Below are 18,581 nucleotides of genomic sequence, written 5' to 3'. Positions count from 1 at the left end.
TGGAAGAACATCCTGTGAAATCAAACAAGCACTAGTTATGAGCGAGACAGGAGGTGACACTGTCCTGCAGCCCAGGAGCACGGTGCTGCCACTCGGTGCCTGGTACCCTGCAGTGCCCTGGGAGGCTGCAGGGCTCCCTGCTTCCTTCTCGTCCTGCTGCACAGCCTGGCTCCTGGGCAGATGTGCTGGTGCTCTGGGGGAGCGGGGCTGCCTGCACACAGAAGCACAGCTCTCCAGCCCAGGTGTTGGAGCACAGCCCTGCCCGGCTCTGTGGGCAGGGAGGGACCCGTTTGTGCTGCAGTGGGAACGGGGAGCAGTGGACACGTCCTGCTCACAGGCTGCAGCAGGGTTTGCTGTGTGTGATTGTGCCTTCTTTTAAATTAAACTATTTTGCAAGCACTTCCTTCCTGCATTTCTCAGAAGGAGGGAGGGGGGTGTGCAAAGAATGTTGAACTGCCTTTGACGGAGGAGGAAAACTGAAGAAAACAAGAGATGCAATCCTAACTACTGACCTTTTACTTGAGCTTGGTGATGTTTTTCAGCAGCAGAGCCTCTGGGGAGTAACAGCATCCTCCTTGCTATTGTGCTGCCTGCCCAAAAAGGGGGCTAAAGTTCAGCTTTTATGATGTTCTCACTCTGGGCTTGTGGGAAAAAGGCCACATTCCCTTTCTTAGGTCATACGAGTGCAAGAGATGACAGAGTCCTACGGTCTAACCCCAGGGCAGGAGGCCAGTGCAGAATGGGACTGGGATAGACAGCTTGGTAAATACACTGCCAGCTTTTTCTCCTTATGGAGAGTCACAGCAGGTGGGAGGGTAATTTACATTGTTAAATTAAAAGGCACTGATTTATTTTATGTTGGTGTGTTATTGTTTCATAAGAGCACATGGGTTGCCATAACTTGTGATGGACTCTTGCACTTTATTGTTAAATCCTCCTTTTCCACTTTGGTCAACAGTTACTGGAAATGAACGTTATCTACCAGGACAAAAACAAGAGGCAAATAAGCACAAAACAAAATCCCAACCTCCTTCCCAGCAAACTAGAGGTTTTCAGGGAACCCTCCATAGTTCTGAGGACTGGGATTATTGCAGTGGATGTTCTCAAATGGTGCTCCTTGGCCCTCGAACTGCTCCCTGTACCTGGGGCCTGAAGAGACACTGGTCCTGATCAGGCTCTGTGTCTTTGAGCTGTCACCTGGTTTGTCTCCCTTCCCTCAGCCACATCTGGTGTTTCTCTCCATTGAGGCTTCCTTCAGCCTTGTTGAGGTGTTCAACAGACACTGAGCTGGTGTTTCCACATGGCATGATCCTGGCTGTGCTGTGATTTCTGAAATGCAGGATCTGGGAGCAGAGGAGGTGGTGCTGCCTAGAAAGGCTGTGTATTGTAAGGATGAATTCTGTTCTAAAATTACAGATACTGTTTTAAAGTTTAAACACAGAGTGTTTAAAAAACAAATCTGGATGATGCTGACATCCACCTGTGCATTGACATCCTTTGGCAGTGCTGGTGACTCTGCTCCAGGGACTCAGGGTGCTGATCAGCTCATGCCCCCCCCATGAGCAGCAAGCTGAGAAATCCTGTCCTGGGGCTGCTGTGTGACTTTGCCTTCAGCTGGAGTCTTGTCTTCTGCATGGCAGAGCACATAAAACCTTCAATTCACTGAAGGATAGGTGTGACTGCCTGATGTGCAGTCAGTACTGTGAGTTCTGTGTGATAAGGAAAGGTGTGTGTTCTGGAAGAATGGAGCAAGTGGAAGTGCTGACTGATCAAATAGCTGAATCACAGCTGCAAGAGAAAGGTTTTGCTCCTGCCCTTCTCTCTCATGCTCTTGCACCCAGTCCTGGCACATGAGTCAACTCTTTGCTCCTGTGCTGGTATCTTGGAGCCTTCACTGAGTTGGGTCAATTCCTTGGCGCAGCAAAAGCAGATCTGTGTTTTGGCCAAGCTCATTTTCTGTGGAGGTGAAGCAGAGGGGCAGCTCCCATCTCTGCTCTGGGACAGGGACAGGAGCCAGGGCACGGCTGGGGCTGGGCCAGGGCAGCTCAGGCTGGAGCTCAGGGCAAGGTTCTTCCCCCAGAGGGTGCTGGCACTGCCCAGGCTCCCCAGGGAATGGGCACGGCCCCGAGGCTGCCAGAGCTCCAGGAGCCTTTGGACAGCGCTGCCAGGGATGCCCAGGGTGGGCTTGGTGGGGGTCTGGGCAGGGACAGGGGCTGGGCTGGGTGATTCTGGTGGTCCCTCCCAGCTCAGGACATTCTGTGATTCTAATCACTACTGACTCTGCCTTTGGACAGCTCATGTCCTAAGTAGAATGTCTTGGCACCAGCTAGGTGATGCGATACAGCCAGGTATTTATTGAGAGTGCTTAGGGAAAGTGCAGACACCAAGCCCGCCTTTGGGCGGCTGTTTGAGGGGCACAGATGTGTTGGTGTTCCCTCCTTAATGGGGTACCCCACCCTGTGGCATGGTGAGCTGTGAGACTGTGGCCAGCTCACCCACCTTGCTATTTTTGATGTGATCTTTGACACTGAGTCTTGCCTTTGTAGTGGCCTCCAGTGACTGACCCTCACATGTGGCGAACACAAATACCAGGTTACCTGAGCATGCAGGCAGATGTGTGGGTTCTCAAGGAGAGAAATAAGGTGCTTGGAGTCTGTCAACTCTCTGGCATTTCTGGTTATCACAGTGAGGGGTGGAGGGAAATTAATGCTGTGAAAACAAGCCTGAAGATGAGGGAGGTTTGCCACAGACAAGGGATTTGGACCCATGATGTGAAGCCCGGGGCAGTGGCATTCAGGTAACACCTGAAGTGTGTCTGGTCAAGGCAAGAACACGGCCCCTGAAGATTACTTAATATTTCTGTCTTTCTGGTCACAACTGTTGATTTTCATATCTGCCAGGACTTGCCTGTGGCATCTTGTGGTGCTGTGTGGTGCAGGTGCTGGCCATGCACTCGTGCCCCACTGTTCCCCTCCTCCCTCACCAGCACTGAGTGGCTCTAGTAGCTGTGGAAGATCCTCCATCCCTGCTGGCCCCCTGGGAGGTGCCCATTTCACAGAGCTGTAGGCTTTGGCTCTACGCATCGCTCATTTAACCTTAATTTTGGCTAATCTGAGAACGGATCTCTTTTCATTTTCTGCTGGATGCACTTTGCACTGAGCTATACAGACATTGGGAGGGAGAAGAATTTGTCTAAATTGTTTGTTTTTACTTGGTAAAAAAGAAATGGAGATTTATTACCAGTTTTCCCTCCCCAGGGCTCTCCCTCAGCAAAGCCCTGCTTCGGTGGCAGAGGTTTGCAGCGATTCAGCACGACAAAAGTTCACACAGTTCAGAGCTCCAACAATTACAGAGGAGCTTTTCTTGGGATTTTTAAAATGTCCTAGACACAATTAAAAGAATTTCTCAGCGAGGAGAGTGCAAGCTGGGGACTCTCTGGCAGATGTAATCACTCAAGGAAAACTTTGTTTGGCTTGGCTGAGCCTGCCTTCGTTCCACGCTCTTTCGTCCCACCACCAGGCTTTGTCTCAGCCTTTGCAGTGTCTTTCTGTCTGTCTTTTCCTCTTTCCATCTGCCCCACATTCCGCTGCAGGCTGAATGGGACAGTCTTAACCTGGCTACTTCCAAGACAAACAGCAAGTCAGATGGAAAAAAGGGGGGCCCTTGGCTGTCAGGAGGCTCCGTGGTCACTCACTTCCTAGAATTAAAGGCTGGGAGTTGATCTGTAAGCCAGCCAAGCCAGAGACAATGATTGGGTTCCCATTTTGTTCCTTTGATACTGTCTTAAATATGTGCAATGACTGGGAAAACAAAATTTGCATAAAGCAGAAACCCACTTTCTGATGCAGATGTGTCCTGCCCTGTGTCCTCCGGTGTAGATGGCACAGGTGGCAAAGCTCAGCTGTTGTGTCTTACAGGGTTTTGGGAAGCAGGCCTGTTCTTGGATAACTGAGCTGTAACAGTTCCTGGCTATGTAGTTTTGGTAGCCACATTGGTGGGATGGGTGCACTGGAATTCCAGTGTTGAACTGCATGGTCCTTGTGAGTCACTTCCAGTTCAGGAGGTTCTGTGATTCTGTAAATCAACACGAGAGATGCATTAAAGCCACTGTGACCCCAGGTCAGTGCAGTATGTCCAGCCGGGCCCTGGTTTCGTGCCATGGCTTGCCCAGCCTCTGGACAGGGGTATTGCCTGTCCCACGAGTGACAGGGGTGTGAAGGTGCCTTCCCCTGCTCCAGAACCACCCCTGGACAATGCTGCTGTGCTTTTTGGACGTGAGATTTTCAGCTCTAAACCCCAGAGTGCTGCTGGGCTGTACCAGCTCGTGGTGATTAGAGAGCAGGTGATTATTGACTGTGTGGTTTACAGGTTCTGTCACTGATGAAGCTGGGATAAAAAAAGTGGGCAGATTCCCTCCCAGGCCCTGAGGTTCATTTAAAATGCTGCCAAGTGCCTCAGGTAGGGTGGGAGGCCTGAGAAGTGCCTGTGAACAGTGCTCATTGGCACAGAGCCCTTGAGAGCAGCCTGAGCTCTCTGTGCAGCCCCCAACCCTCTGTGCACCCCCCTGTGGGCCCCAGGCAGGGCTTGGGGTGGCAGATATCACACACTGAGCTGGCTCTCTGCTTTCATTCAGTTCTGTAACTCGGTACCACACACTAAAGAGACTTTCCATTGGTATTCAGGGCTCATATACCAGCTCTGCACGGTTTCCTGCGGCTTCCAAGGGAAAGGACTTTTCCATGCATAATTTAATCACGTTCAGCACGGCAGCAGTGGGATTTTTTTTTAACAGAAAGTCTATAACATCTCCTTGGTGAACTCCTATACTTTGAGAACTCTCAGTGCGCTTGCTTATCTCTCTCTCTCAGATAAACACCTCTCAGCATCCTGTTTTTCTTGTGCCATACGAACAGGAAGAGAGCGATTGTTTGAGATGTGCGTCAGTCAGAGCTGGAACCAGGCAGCCCCTTACCCTCCCCATCACCATGGAAACCACCAAATCCCTTCAAACACATTGGTGCTGAGCTGACAGGTATCCTGGCTTTTCCACTTAGCCTCCCCAGAGCTATGATTTTAATGTGCAGGACCTCTGAAAAAGACTTTTTTTAAAAATTTTATCTAGGAGGTGCAGCTATAAATTTGTAAGGGAACAGCCATCACTACTTTTGTGTTAAGTAGCAGTGAGATCTTTTATTTGGCTGTGGATTTGGTGCTAGGAGCACTGGAAGGAGGGAGCTCTGCAGTCAGGGGGAGTGTGGTGTGAGGGACTGGGCAAGGTTCTGCCTGAGCCTTGTGCAACGTCTGCGTGTCCTGGAGAAGTGGCTTGAGCCAGCCAACCTTGGGAAAAGCTGTTCTGCAATCACTTCAGGGTGACCTGGAGAGCTTTTTGTGTGGACAGAGGAGATTTGGGATTTGGGAATGATTGGCACTGTTCCTGGCACATCAGGTGGGATTTTCAAAAGCTGCAGCAGAAATATGGATGAAGAACGCATTGTTTGAAGGTTCTGATAATGCTGAGTGTCAGTGCTGGTCTAGTGGCAGATGTCCCTTCCCATGGCAGGGGAGTTGGGATGAGATGATCTTTAATCGCCCTTCCAACAAACTAGTCTGGGATTCTACCAGAGATGGAGTTTTACTCTATCATTCTGAGATGCAGGAGGAAGAAGGAGCCACAGGAAGAAGGAGAAATTCTTTTAACTTAGGGGTTTAACCACTGTTTTATTCAACAGAAGCAAAGCAGCAATTTCCCTCTGCCTCTGGAGGGCTAGGTTCAGCCTGGACAGATAGGTCTCCTGCACTTTGTTTACCTGAGTAAACATGTCACCATGTCCCTAGGTGCCACATCTTCACCTTTTTTGAACACTTGCAAGCCCCTCCACTGCCCAGCACTCTGGTTCTGCCCAGGGCCTGACTGGCTCAGGACCACTGACCTGGGAAAGGGAGGGGCCCTGCCCCGTTCAGCAGTGTGCTGCTGCTGAAATGTGCTCAGGGGAGGAACCGGCAGAAGAAAAGCTGGGAATGCCTTTAATACAAGAATCAAACTATTGTTACTGGTCTCAAAAAAAGGTTGGATGGCTTCAAAATATGTAGTACAGCTTTTTAGAATTGCCAGGTGGGTTTTTTCATATAAAACTACTTAGGATGTACAGTTAAAGGTTGTTAGGTTTAGAACTTGGGGATTTCCAGAGATGTCTGGAGGCAAAAAAATAGATATAATTTTAGCTCTATGATAGTACTCGGGATCTGATGATTCTTTCCCATCCTGTGCTTGAGTCCTCTGGGGCTGCTGCTGTTCCTGGCAGTCTCAGTCTCTTACATAATTAAGAAGTTTCCCCTTTTATCCTGGACAATATCAGTTTTCTTCCCCTTTGCAGGGTTGATAAGTTTGAAAGAAAAAATGGTTAGTTTTCTGGAGTGCTGTTTTAGTTGTTTTTAAAGTGAATTTCCATTTCTATGAAAGTGCCATTAACTCAGTGCAAGGGCATTAACTGGCACCCTGGCTGTGACAGATCCTCCTGTTCCTGGCCTGAGGAGCTTGGCAGGACAGTGGGATGTGAGGAGGGGCTCATTCCACAGCACTGATTGTTGTCCTCCTTCTGGGAACGTGGTGACTCGCTCCTCACCCTTCCCTCAACACTGAGTTTGTTCATGAGAACAAAACCTAATTCTCTTCATCTCTGGAAAAATGCATGGAGCTGGTGCCTAAAGGAAGTAAGGGTAGCCTGGCTGAATTTTTGAAGGAAAAGAAAAACTGTAAGATTAAACTGTGGGTTTTGTTTAAACAGTTTGAAACACAGGAGTCCAAACCCTGGTTTGGTCAGGATGGGGATCCACCCAGCTCAGGGCCTTGAGCCACCCCTCTGGCTGTGCCTGGCCATGAGGGTGGAGGGAGAGGTGTAAAACGGGAAGGGAATGAGGGACTGCAGTGCTGTGCTCCCCTCCCAGGCGTGTCTCCATTGCCATGTGCCAGAGATTGTCATCCTGGTGCTGCAGGTACCTTGATACTGAGGTTAGAGCCCCTCTGAGAGAGAGAGAGCTCAATACTCACGTGTCAGAAACCACGTGAGAGTATTGACAACTACCTGCACAAGGTTTATGATTGTTACATTTTCAGGCCTTTATCAAGTTGGATTTCATCAACTGCCTAGAAAGCAACCTCTTGGTGTGATTTGTAGAATTGCTATTTCTGTACACATTGCTGCATTTCTTGTCCAGCCAGGGTGCACTGAAAGCATCCCCAAATGGTCTCTGTTTGTCTGAGGTGATGTCACACCTTGTTCAGGGTGACACTGTGGGACAGGCTTTTCACTCCTGGGCAAGGGAAGTTTCTGCTGCCCAGACTGGGGCATCTCAGGCACTGCAAGGATGTTCCAGAGCTGGGTGACTCCTTGGTGAGGTTTCATTTTTATTCGTTGAGTTGGCACCAGCTCTGAAGAGCACCCTCTGCTCGTGTGCTGGGTGTGGTGCCCAGGTGTTGTAAGGGAGGGGATTCTGCCCCTCTGCCCTGCTCAGGTGATGGTGTTGTTGGTCAGGTGTCTGTACACTCTGGGACTGAGAGGAATGTGGATGCTCTTGGGGCTGATGTGGGGAGAGGGGGAGGAAAGCCCCTGTTTGGAGCACAGGGGTGGGGCTGTGCTGAGCCTGCCCTGCCCCACAGAGCCTGGGGAGCAGCTCTCCAGGCTCTCCATTGACAAAAAGCACTAAGAAAATAAGAGGGCAATGTCACTGCCTGTTGTGCTCAGCCAAGCAAGCCTTCTCTTTTAATGAGAGCGCATTTTGTTTGATCTGAGCTTTTTGGGGGGGAAATGATGAATTTTAGCCATTAGGAAAACAAAAGGCATGGTTATTTGTAAGGATTGTTTTATAAGAAGCATATGTGTGCTTTATTATTCTTTTGCTTGAAGTGTGGGGATTGTTTTCAGTTGGGAGGCTGCAGTAGAAGAATGTGAACTTCTGACTCACTTAGAAATCAAGCATGTATCAGCCAGATGCTGAGGGCTCCCATTATGTTTTCATAACTCAAATTTCTCAGAATGGAAAGGATATCACTTGCCCTTAGTTAGAGAATGATTTTTGCTGCCATTGAGAAAGGCTGGCTTCTTTTCTAGAAAAACTTCTCTTGCTTTCAATACACTGTTCATTTCCCTTTTCCCTCTCCAGCAGGGCAGTTTCTCCATGTTCTGCCTGTGCACCTCATTCTCCCCCATATTTCTGTTTGAGCTCCTAATTCTGCTTTTTCAATAATGATGTCGTCAGCAGCACAGACAAGGTACGGCTTCACAGAGTGATCCCAGGAAAGTGTGGGCTCAGCTAATGGCACCTGAGGAATTCTGGCTTTTGTCTGGAAGAACCAAGTGAGGAATATGAGATGAGATTGCCTGCAGAGCCAGATGCAGCCCCAGCCATTCTGTGGTTGTGTGCTTGGTGTAAGCTTATGCAAGGGCACTAGAGAACACACATTCATTAGGACTAATTCTGTGATACATGGCTGCATGTTGGCACATTAACAGAGTAGTTCCAAAGCAGAGTCTCGTGGAGAAGTTGCTGGCCTGTACCTTGCAAGGTGCATCACTGAGTTAGAAGTTTCTGTTAAACCAAGTCTGTCTGGATGATGATAAAGAGCCACAAAAAGATAAGCCTCTAGATACTGATCTCCCTAAAGTGAAGCAAAATATTTCCTGCTGAGTGAAACAGCCATCTCAGTTGGATTGGAATAAAGCTTTGCCCCTGCTCTCAATACAGGCAGAGAACTGGGCTGGGGAAATCACTCTGAGCTGACTTTTCATCTGGCCTATGAACAAAACATAAAGTGGTTCTGCAGTTCCCAGGGATGGCTGGGCCAGCTTGTGGCAGTGTGTTAGGTGATGTGACCCCTTTAGTTCAGAACCAATCCCAGCTGTGGGAATCTTCATCTGCTGTAGAGAGGCCACAGGGACAGGCGAGCAGGAGGTGGCTGTCGTCACAGGGCTGGAGAAGCAGAGCAGTCACAGCTGGTCGATGAATGAAGATGTGTGGAACCATTCATCTTACACGAGGTTTCTGGTGATTGAAAATGAGCTGATGTTCAAAGTCAGGTGATTGCAAGTGAGGAACTCAGCACATTTTGGGATATTTTCCCTTCCTGTCTGATGTAGATCCTCCCACTGATTGCATTAGTGCAGAAAGTGGAATCAAATGTGTGGATGAAGAGCTGGAGGAACAAGTAAGAAATGCCTTTCTTTCCCTTGGTGAACCTGGACTCCCAGACCTCCCCAAAGGCTCTGTCTTTAATGTTCAAATTGCAGGGGAGGTGTGTGCTGTGTGCTGTGAGGAGCTCGGGGCTGTGGTCGCTGGTGTGGTTCCTTCCCTCCCGAGATGGGAAGGGCTTGGTGCAGCCGAGTTCAAAGCTCTGCGGATCAGCAAACAGCAGCTGGAACTGGACACGGAGCCAAGGCTGGAGTGAGCCAGACAGGCCAAGTAACAAAGACTCTTTCCATCTTCTTGCTTCATTTGCTTGCTGCGAGAGTTCAGCTAAATGCAGTTAGACATTCTCAAGCATATCTGCCTTCTGTGCGAAGCACAGTGAAGGAATGGGTTGCTGAGATGGGAAGAGAGTCTTGGAGCTCTGGAGATGGTGCTAAAGCAGAGCAATGTATTGTTTCTGAAATGAAACAGTTTTGTGACATCTGATCCTCTTGTAAATTTGGCTCTGTTGGATTCAGTGGTGGAAATGGAGCAGCCTGTCCTGGCAGCATTCCCTGTCCCTGCAGGCACTGCTACCTGAGCAGTGCAGGGGGCACCTCTGGCTGCTTTCAGTCTTTAGTGGGGGACTCATCACTGCAGTCAGTGGGGATGGGATCAATCACCATGTGCTGACTCCTAATAATAAACTGAAAGGTTTATTAATGTTCCATGTGCTCATTAAAGGGGGCACAGAATGAACAGCTGGAAGGTGTCACAATCAGTGGGTTTCTACAGAGGAATTTTGTACCTTTTTAATTACATCAGCTTGTCCTCAGCAGTTCAAATTTAGGCACTAGAAAATGTATCCATTTGCTCCATGTAAGTGATATTATTTCTGTGCCTGTTCTTCTGCAAATCCAGCACACACCTGCTGTGAGCTGCAGCCACTTCTGAGCAAAACTGAGACAAGCTAGGTTTGGATAAGAGATTTTGATTAATTCACACATAACGCACAATTTATTTGTCCACAAATGCAATTTAAATGACCCAGAGTGGGTGTGCCCCTCCTGCTGCTGGAACAGGAGAGGGTGAATGGCTCTGCTCACTCAAACCCCCAGCTTGTGCATTGTCTTTATTGAGGTATTGGAGTTTTAAAGTCCAAATGAGCCACCTGGCCTAAGGAGGACGTGGAAATACCTTGAACTTCAGTTTTCCTTTCAGAAATACATCTCAAAGACATGTCAAGATAAGCAGAAGTTTTCACTGAGAACAGATTCCAGCGATTTACTGGGGCAGAAGGCATACAAAACAATAAGTAATAGTAAAAATTCACTGATTGTCTACTGGGTGGGCTGGGTATTCCATTAAACATTTATTAAAATTTCATTAACTTGAAGGACAGGGGGACAAGCTGGCTGCCGAAAGAAAACATAACCATTGTAGGGCAGCAGAGGGACAGCACCAATCTCAGGGACAGGAGCCAGGGCACGGCTGGGGCTGGGCCAGGGCAGCTCAGGCTGGAGATCAGGGCAAGGTTCTTCCCCCAGAGGGTGCTGGCACTGCCCAGGCTCCCCAGGGAATGGGCACGGCCCCGAGGCTGCCAGAGCTCCAGGAGCCTTTGGACAGCGCTGCCAGGGATGCCCAGGGTGGGCTTGGTGGGGGTCTGGGCAGGGACAGGGGCTGGGCTGGGTGATCCTGATGGTCCCTTCCAGCTCAGGACATTCTGTGATTCCATGATTCTGTGATCTTTGAGGCTTTCTGTGTGTCCCAGCTCCTGGGGGCCAGGACAGGTTCACACCTCAGCTGGGGCACCAAGCTTCTCATCCCTGGGGTCTTCTGGGTCCAGGATCTCCAGTGCAGTGGAGAAACCCATTCTTATTTTAAAGGTCCCATTAATCTGAACTGATTGGACTGGGGACCTCAGGCAAGACTTTTCCCACTGGCCTGGAGGAGCCCCCAGCCCCTGGGACACTTGAGGCACTGCTGGAGCACAGCTCTGGGAGACACTCGGCCGGTGTTTCCTGTCCACCCACACCGTGGTTTGAGGTGTCAGGTTTGTCCCCTGCAGCTGCTCTGTGTGGGTCCTGCTCTTGTGAAAACCAAACTTTACTTTCTCACTGAGAACAGTGAGGAGCTCCTCCGTGAGGGTGATCAGAGTGATCAGATTTGCTTTCAGGCTTCAACTTCTGCAGCGTGCTGGGATTAGTTGGCAATTTATTCCCTCCTTCTGCTGTGATTTGTAACTGGTGTAAGTGGGAAGTGACAGGAGGGAGCAGAGAGGGTGTGTTTGTGTGGCGTGGAACTGCTGGGAGAGGTTCTGTGATTCCATAAATTTGTGATTCATAATTAATATTTTGTTCTTGACTTTTCCTGTCCATGACTTTCAGCTGTGACAGTATGGGGGCTGTGACCTTGCATTTCATTCACTTTTTCTACCTTCTTTGAGACTGCTTTTTTTGTCATTGAGTATCTTTTCTTCTGCTGACTGTAATTTGTCCAGGTTTTGGGCTACAAGGCATTTAATGGCTTTGGGCACAAAGAAAAAGTGTCAGGGGGTTTTTTCCTTGGGAAATTCCTCCTCTGGGGTTGGATGTCACCCTTTCCTCAGGTAAGAGGAGGCTCAGTCAGAACGGGGGGTTCTCTTGTCACTGGGTTTCAGCTGCACTGGTGAATAATGCAGCAGAATTTTGCAAGGACACCACTACAAACCTCACCAGCAAATCCAGTGCTTACCTCACCAGCCCCCGGGCAGCGCTTTTGTTGTGATCACAGCAGGGTTTGAGTGACAGATGCACAAAGGAAATGGAGAGAATGAACAGAAAGTAGTTTATGGTTTTCCTCAAAGGCACTTTTCTAACTCAAAAATATAAGCCTTGTGGTTTATATGGTTTTGAAATGTAACCACAGATCTTGAGAACTGGAAGACATTTGATTTACCATCTCCTGCAATTTTGGTACCAGGTTCAGGGCAGAACTCATTAATGTTCAGAATGAAAAACATTCAAAGGAAATATATTAATGTAAAATGTTTAAAACAGGAACATGCTATTGGGAGAAAATGTCAGTGCCAAAACTTGAGGTCTTTTGTGTCTTGTTGGAGTTAGTGCAGATGTGTCTTTTTGAGATCTCCACCAAAGTGCTTTAACCTTGATTTGGTGAGGCTTTTCCAGCTGTTTTAAGGTCTGCAACCCCCTTTTTTGGGAGCTGTGAAGGGTCAGTGTCAGACTGAGCACTTTCTCTTGAGCTCAGTCTAGGAACTGGAAGGGCTCAGCTGCCTGGGACACATCTCCTGACCCTCCTCAGCTGCTCAAAGCTGGAGCAGGGAGACCTGGTTTCTCTGACTTTCCACACTGGGGATTTTTTTTATTGTTTTTTTTCTGGTTTTGCTATTTTTCTTGTTTTTATTTTGCTCACAGAATGCCCCTTGCTAATAGCTGGATATCTCTCCAGGACATAGGAGACTCTGCAGGACTGAAGTTCTCTTTAGCAGTGGAGCTTCTGGGTGTCCTTGGAGGGAATGATGGCCCCATTTTTTGGCCCCATATTTGCCTTGTTCTTGTCCAGAGCTGAGCCCAGATGTCCTTGTGGTTCAGTTCTGCCCATCTGGTTTTCAGTCACTTTGCTTTATCCCTCCTTACCTTGTACTTCTCCCTCACTCCCTGCTGTGTGGAGCAGCCACAAGATCTCCAGGTTTTTCTGGAAGGCTTGTGAAACTCCGTGTTTTTCCTTGGATGTCCTAGTATTAGTTTATTGCTGATTCTCTTCTTCCTTCTCGGATGTGGATGGGCAGGTGCCTGTCTGCTGTCCTGCCCAAGTATAGCAGTAGTTATTCATTAATTATCCATGTCAAAGACACTCATTTTTCACTCTCTAGGGGTGCCAGGAGAACTGTGAGGAGGACAGTCCTCCAAAGAGATCCTGCAGGAGACAGAGCAGATGAATTGTTCATTTCTTTCAGGAGACCTTCACATTTCCATCTTCTGTCTCATCTGGAGAGCAACTGGATGCAATAGCTCCAGGTCCTGCAGGAGCTGCAGTGTCCTCCCTCTGGTGGGATGAGCCCAGGACACGAGGTGGCTTTGATCTCCTGTTTATGTCTGGCTCTGGGAGCAACTGCTTGTGGGTTCTTTTGTTATGTTCAGCCCCTGACTGTGCCTCGTCCTTGGATTCCCAGAAGCCTCACCAGGTGAGGAAGGGAACAGCCCTGTGCAGACATCGGCAGATTTTTCAGTTTCTCTCCTTGTTCAGTCCCTGCCCTCTGTCATTGTGAAGCCATTCCCCCTTGTCCTGTGCCTCCAGGCCCTTGTCCCATGTTCCTCTCCAGCTCTGCTGGAGTCCCTTAGGACACTGCAAGGGGCTCTGAGGTCTCCCTGGAGCCTTCTCCTCTGCAATGTCTCCACCAGGTCCGTGTCCCTCCTGTGCTGAGGAGTGGATGCTGTGCTCCAGGGGTGCTCTGTGGAAATAACCGGCTCTGGGTGTGTCCAGAGCCCAGCTCTGGGGCAGGGAAGGTGTCCCTGTGTTCCTGTGACTGCTCAGTGCCACGCTGGCACTGGTGGCTTGGTTAGAACTGACTGCAGAGATGTTTTCCTCCTGCTGTATCAGCTCGGGTTTCAGTGGCAGGGTGGTAAGGTAGGAAACAGTCAGTAAGAAAAGGGCTGGGTTTGTTGACTGAGGTTTAGCTTTTAACAAGTTGAATTATTGGTTGTATGTGAAGTGAAACACTGCTCTCCTAACTGCTCTCATTTCCTGTATCATTCCAGCCTGTTCCCTGCATTAATTACAGCTCAGATTTACAGTGTATTTGGTTACACACTGCGTTGCATTCTCTTTTTTTTCCCGTCTGTGTGTATAAATTTCTTTGGGAGTCAGGCCAAGAGGAGAGTGTGCAGATATGCACACACACATGGACTGAATTTGACTGTAATTTGCTAATTTACTGGGGAGAAGAGATCTGGCTTTTCTTCTGTTTTGGTGTAAAAAGAGCCTTTTCTTTTTCCAAAGGAGGAGCGGTAGCTGAGAACAGCCAGTGTTTGGAGAGTTCAGCATTTCAGAACAACCAGAGATGAGAGAAAATATTATCTTGTGAATTGTAAATGTGGCATTTTTAATTTGGCTGGTGTTTCCCAGAGGTTAGTGGATAATGGGAATATTATCATGCTCTTGGCTCAACCAGTAATCAGCTTGCTACTTCAAGTATTTTATAAATGCAGTGCCTCAGAGTTCAGCTGGATGAGGTAGAGCCTTTCACAGCTGAAGGAGTTTTTTGTGACCTGAAATATGAAGTGCGATGAGATACTGAGCATGAAATCTAGCATTTGGAAATAAGCTCTTTAGGAATTGTAAAACACAGAAGGTGATTAAAAGGAAGTTTTCTTTTCAGTTTAACATTTTTCTTTTGGCTGTATGAAAACATAAGAGGAGGTGCGTTAGGAGGATTGGTTTAGAGAGTTCATTCAGATTTTTAAATTCATTCTTCACATTTTAACTCTTGATGCTGCAGATTATTTTCATTCAGAATATTTTGTGTCTTTGTTTTTGTAAGTAAATGATTGTGAATTAAGTAGAATCAGATATCAAATATGTTAGTGCTTTTAGAATGAAATATTCCTAACAATTGCTTTAGAAGTACTGGTGTGATGAATATTGCTGTGATGAATAATGGTGTGACTGTATGAGGGATGATAACACACAAAAGAACAACTGAATGCAAGTTCTGCAATAGCTAGACGAAAAGAGGAAAATTCCAAATAACCTTTTTTTGAAATATTTGATCCCTCTTTGTTTAGCCTTGCCACTTATCACAGCAGCCTTTCATCTTCCCTCTTCCTCAGGCACCCTCTGGCCTGAATCCCACTGCAGCCCCACTGGTGTCCAGCCTGGCAGGGCAGTGCCCTGAACACACACAGGGTCACCCTCCTCCATCCCAGCTGGCCAAGAGCTTCCACTGCAGAGCCGTGCATGAAAATGTCCTGTGCTGCTCACCCCTGCCAGCTGCGCTGCCCGTCCAGGACCCTGCGCTCTGCCCTGCGGAGGGTGGCGTGGGCAGCAGGGCTGGAGCTGCTCAGCACGGCCAGGGCTGCTGAGTTAAAGCCTGCCTGGCTGCCGGCTGGGATTTTGTTAGGATTTCAGAGTGAAGGGTTTTACACACTAATCCTGACTGGCAGTTGGAGCTTGGTGGTTTCCAGCATGGAGTAGCAGATTTCTCTGGGGTGAAACAATGCCCCAGTGTGTCTGGGCTGACTCTACAGAGCCAATAAATCTGTTTTGTTTTGATTTTCTCTCTCCTTTTCTCTCTTCCCCCTCCTCCAGGCCAGGACCCACTCGTACTGCTGAAAACCCTTCAGCTTCTCTGGACAAAGCAGGAGCTGGGGAAGGTAAGGCTGAGCCCTGCACGCAGCGTTTCTCTGGATGCAGAGCATGTCCGAGCCTGCACGGCTGCTTCCATTCCAGCACTCAGGGCAAGAGCCTCTGCATTGCAGCTACCAGTGGAAAGAAAAGGTAGCTTTGTGTGATCGGGAGCAGCTCAGGGGCTCCTAGAAAAGAGCTGGAGTTTCCAGGGCTGAGTTACAGAAAGAAAGAAAATCAAAGTTGTTTTTGTTTTGTTTAAAACACTTCTTTTGTCCATTAAATGGAGAATCTTGGGGGGAGGGGGAAGAATATTGCTAGTAGCTGAAAAAAATGGGAGTTGAATTTGGTAGAAAAGTGCTTTTTGCCAAGTGGATATATCAAAGCTTTCATATTTGAAGTTTTTTGTTTTTTTTTTTTTCTGATTTGGTTTGGATTTGCCTTTTAGAGTGGTGAATGCAATACACTGCTGTCTAAAATTAGTGCTGTTATTTTTATACAGCAACCTATGGGCTCTACACTGAGATTTTTCATAGGCAGTAAAATATATTGCATCTGAGTTTGGAAGCTTGAAAACTAACGAAACCAGCAGATGCAGGGGTGAGTTTTCCATGTTTTACTCTGTGCTGCTGAGGCAGGTTCAGAAGTGAAATGGTTCCTTTTCTAGAAGGACCAGAGCCCTGCAGTTCCCACATAACCACGTGGAGCATCTCCTGTGTGGAGTGACCAGTGTGGCTGAGGACCTGGTGGACGTGCTCCATCCTGGGTGTCTGCAGTGCTTACTCACTGTCCTGGGCTGCTGCTCTTAGACTTTCCATTACTTTTAGTCTGTGGTTGCCAGCTGGAATAAACAACTGGAAACCCAATGTGAGAGGTGCCTTTCCAAATGGTCACTCACTGGCAGAGACTTGAGCTCAGCAACTCTGAAACCTTCAGCTTTCCATCAAGTTTTGTTAGAGTTGGAGAAAAAAAAATATTGTCCTTTAGGTGTGGAGGGCAGTTAATCCCACAAAACAACAGCAGGAAAGAGAAATCATCAAAATCTCTGCACTGGGTACCCTGGGATGTGTATGTGGATTGGGAAGAAAAATACTCTGGAAAAGAAAAAGCCTCCCATGGACACGTCCTTTGGCAGAGAGCACTGCTGTGATTCTGCTGGGGGTGGAAAGGCTGGAGGATCCCCAGGAACTGTGGAATCACAGACTGGTTTAGGTTGGGAAGGAATTTAAGGCTCATCCAGTCCGACCCTGTGCCATGGCAGGGACACCTCCCACTGTCCCAGGCTGCTCCCAGCCCCATCCAGCCTGGCCTTGGGCACTGCCAGGGATCCAGGGGCAGCCACAGCTGCTCTGGGCACCCTGTGCCAGGGCCTGCCCACCCTCCCAGGGAACAATTCCTAATTCCCAAGATCCCATCCATCCCTGCCCTCTGGCAGTGGAAGCCATTCCCTGTGTCCTGTCCCTCCATCCCTTGTCCCCAGTCCCTCTCCAGCTCTCCTGGAGCCCCTTCAGGCCCTGCAAGGGGCTCTGAGCTCTCCCTGGAGCTTCTCCTCTCCAGGTGAGCACCCCCAGCTCTCCCAGCCTGGCTCCAGAGCAGAGGACTCCAGCCCTCAGACCAACTTAGTGGCCTCCTTTAGATTAATTCCTACAGCTCCATGTCTATCTTCTGTTGGCCACCCCAGTGTCCCCTGGGCTTTGCAGGACCCCAGTGGGGTTTGCAGGTGTGTTCCCCCTCCAGGCTGTGTGCTGAGGAGGAGGGTGTTTCTCAGCTTGGAGGGTGCCCAAGGAAAACCTTTCTGGAGCAATGGGGAGGGCTGTGGTGAGCCCAGCTGCTGTGGGGGGCCACAGCAGGAATGTCCCAGTGGGTTCTGACTCATGCTTGTCACACTGTCACCAGGATGACACCAGGATGGGCTGAGCCATACCCAGGGCTGTGCACCCACAGAAAGTGCAGACTCTGTTTTGAGGGGCTGGGCTGCTCTGTCCTCTGTGTGCAGCTCAGGTGGGTTGTGCTGCTGCTGCCCCCTAAATGTCCAGCCCCAATAACTGAGATAAGTTGAATTAAGTCCAGCTCAGCCTGCCCCCATGCCAGGTAAGTGGCAGGAGCTTCTCTGCCTCTTGCTGTGTGTGCCTGCAGGTCAGTATTGTCCATAGCTGGGGTAAATCAGCCCCTTGGCCTCAAATCAGTGACCATGGGCAGGAATGTGTCTGCCAGGGCTGACCCCAGTTCTGGAACATGGGTACAAGAAATGGTCATTTCCTACACAGGAATGACAGTTTGGGAATAACCAGGAAGCATCAGCAGACTGCCCGGAGCTGTGGGACTAGAAAGAGGGGATCAAAGCTGAATAAAGGACTGTGTAGTTTGAACATCAGCAACATTTTCCTATTCCCATGATCTGTCAGGCTGTAGAAATCCCCCCAAGGAGCATTCCCTGCCATGGGAATCAATTGAAATGGAAATGGCAATTACAAAAAAAGTTTGAGAGGAATCCCTCTCTGGCAGAGGGACGAGCCAGGCAGCACAGCACTCTTTCCTCTCTGATTTAGGTGTCTTGTGCCCTTTTTGTTCTCTGCCTTTCCCCCTCAGACTATAGATGCCCTAGCTGAAGGCTTGCTGGGAGGTTTGAAAGGAGGCTTTTTCCCAGCTCATCATAGACTCACTGTGCGAAGGGCAGACCCAGAGCAGACGAGCACAGTTCATGCTGCTGGCGATGGGGTCAGTGCTGGGAGCTGCTCTGCCTGCGCCAGCAGGACCTGGTGTTTGCTGGAGCCCATCCTGCCAGAGCCCAGGCTCAGATTCCAGCCCAAGGAGGAGCTGAGCAGGGTGGTGGAAGCTCCAAATGTGCTGAAGTGGGGCTTTTGGGGGGGAAAAGCCATTTCCAAACAGTGCAGTGGAGTTGGCGAGTTGGTTTGTTTTCCTTTGGCTGTTGTATTGGATGTTTGTGGTTGGATCAGAGCTCATCTTTGCCTTCTGCTGCATCTCCCAGAAAAGCTGGAGCCCTGTGTTTAACATTGCAAACTCTTGCCACAGGGAAAATTACTTAGAGGGAGAAATCTCTTATCTAAAGTCCC

General features: G+C 49.0%; 1 protein-coding gene across 10 annotated transcripts in view; it reads left to right on the top strand.

Annotated features, from left to right (window-relative positions):
* Positions 1 to 18,581, top strand: part of EXD3 (exonuclease 3'-5' domain containing 3) — a 248,383-nt gene that overhangs the window by 57,638 nt on the left and 172,164 nt on the right. For 9 of the 10 annotated variants that reach the window (XR_005955746.1, XR_005955745.1, XM_041474913.1 and 6 more), the window contains one exon: positions 15,472 to 15,536. Coding sequence is in view for 7 of the 10 variants with exons in the window: in XM_041474913.1 (XP_041330847.1) it covers positions 15,472 to 15,536 (65 nt within the window). In the remaining 3 variants the exon portion in view is untranslated. Of the gene's footprint in view, positions 1 to 13,120; positions 13,349 to 15,471; positions 15,537 to 18,581 lie in introns of all 10 variants that reach the window. The other variant, XM_041474916.1, reaches the window with a different exon arrangement.

This window comes from Pyrgilauda ruficollis, unplaced genomic scaffold (genome assembly GCF_017590135.1).
Source record: "Pyrgilauda ruficollis isolate IOZ18807 unplaced genomic scaffold, ASM1759013v1 scaffold34, whole genome shotgun sequence".
NCBI classification, from domain to species: domain Eukaryota; kingdom Metazoa; phylum Chordata; class Aves; order Passeriformes; family Passeridae; genus Pyrgilauda; species Pyrgilauda ruficollis.
This window is presented reverse-complemented; position numbering and strand designations above follow the sequence as displayed.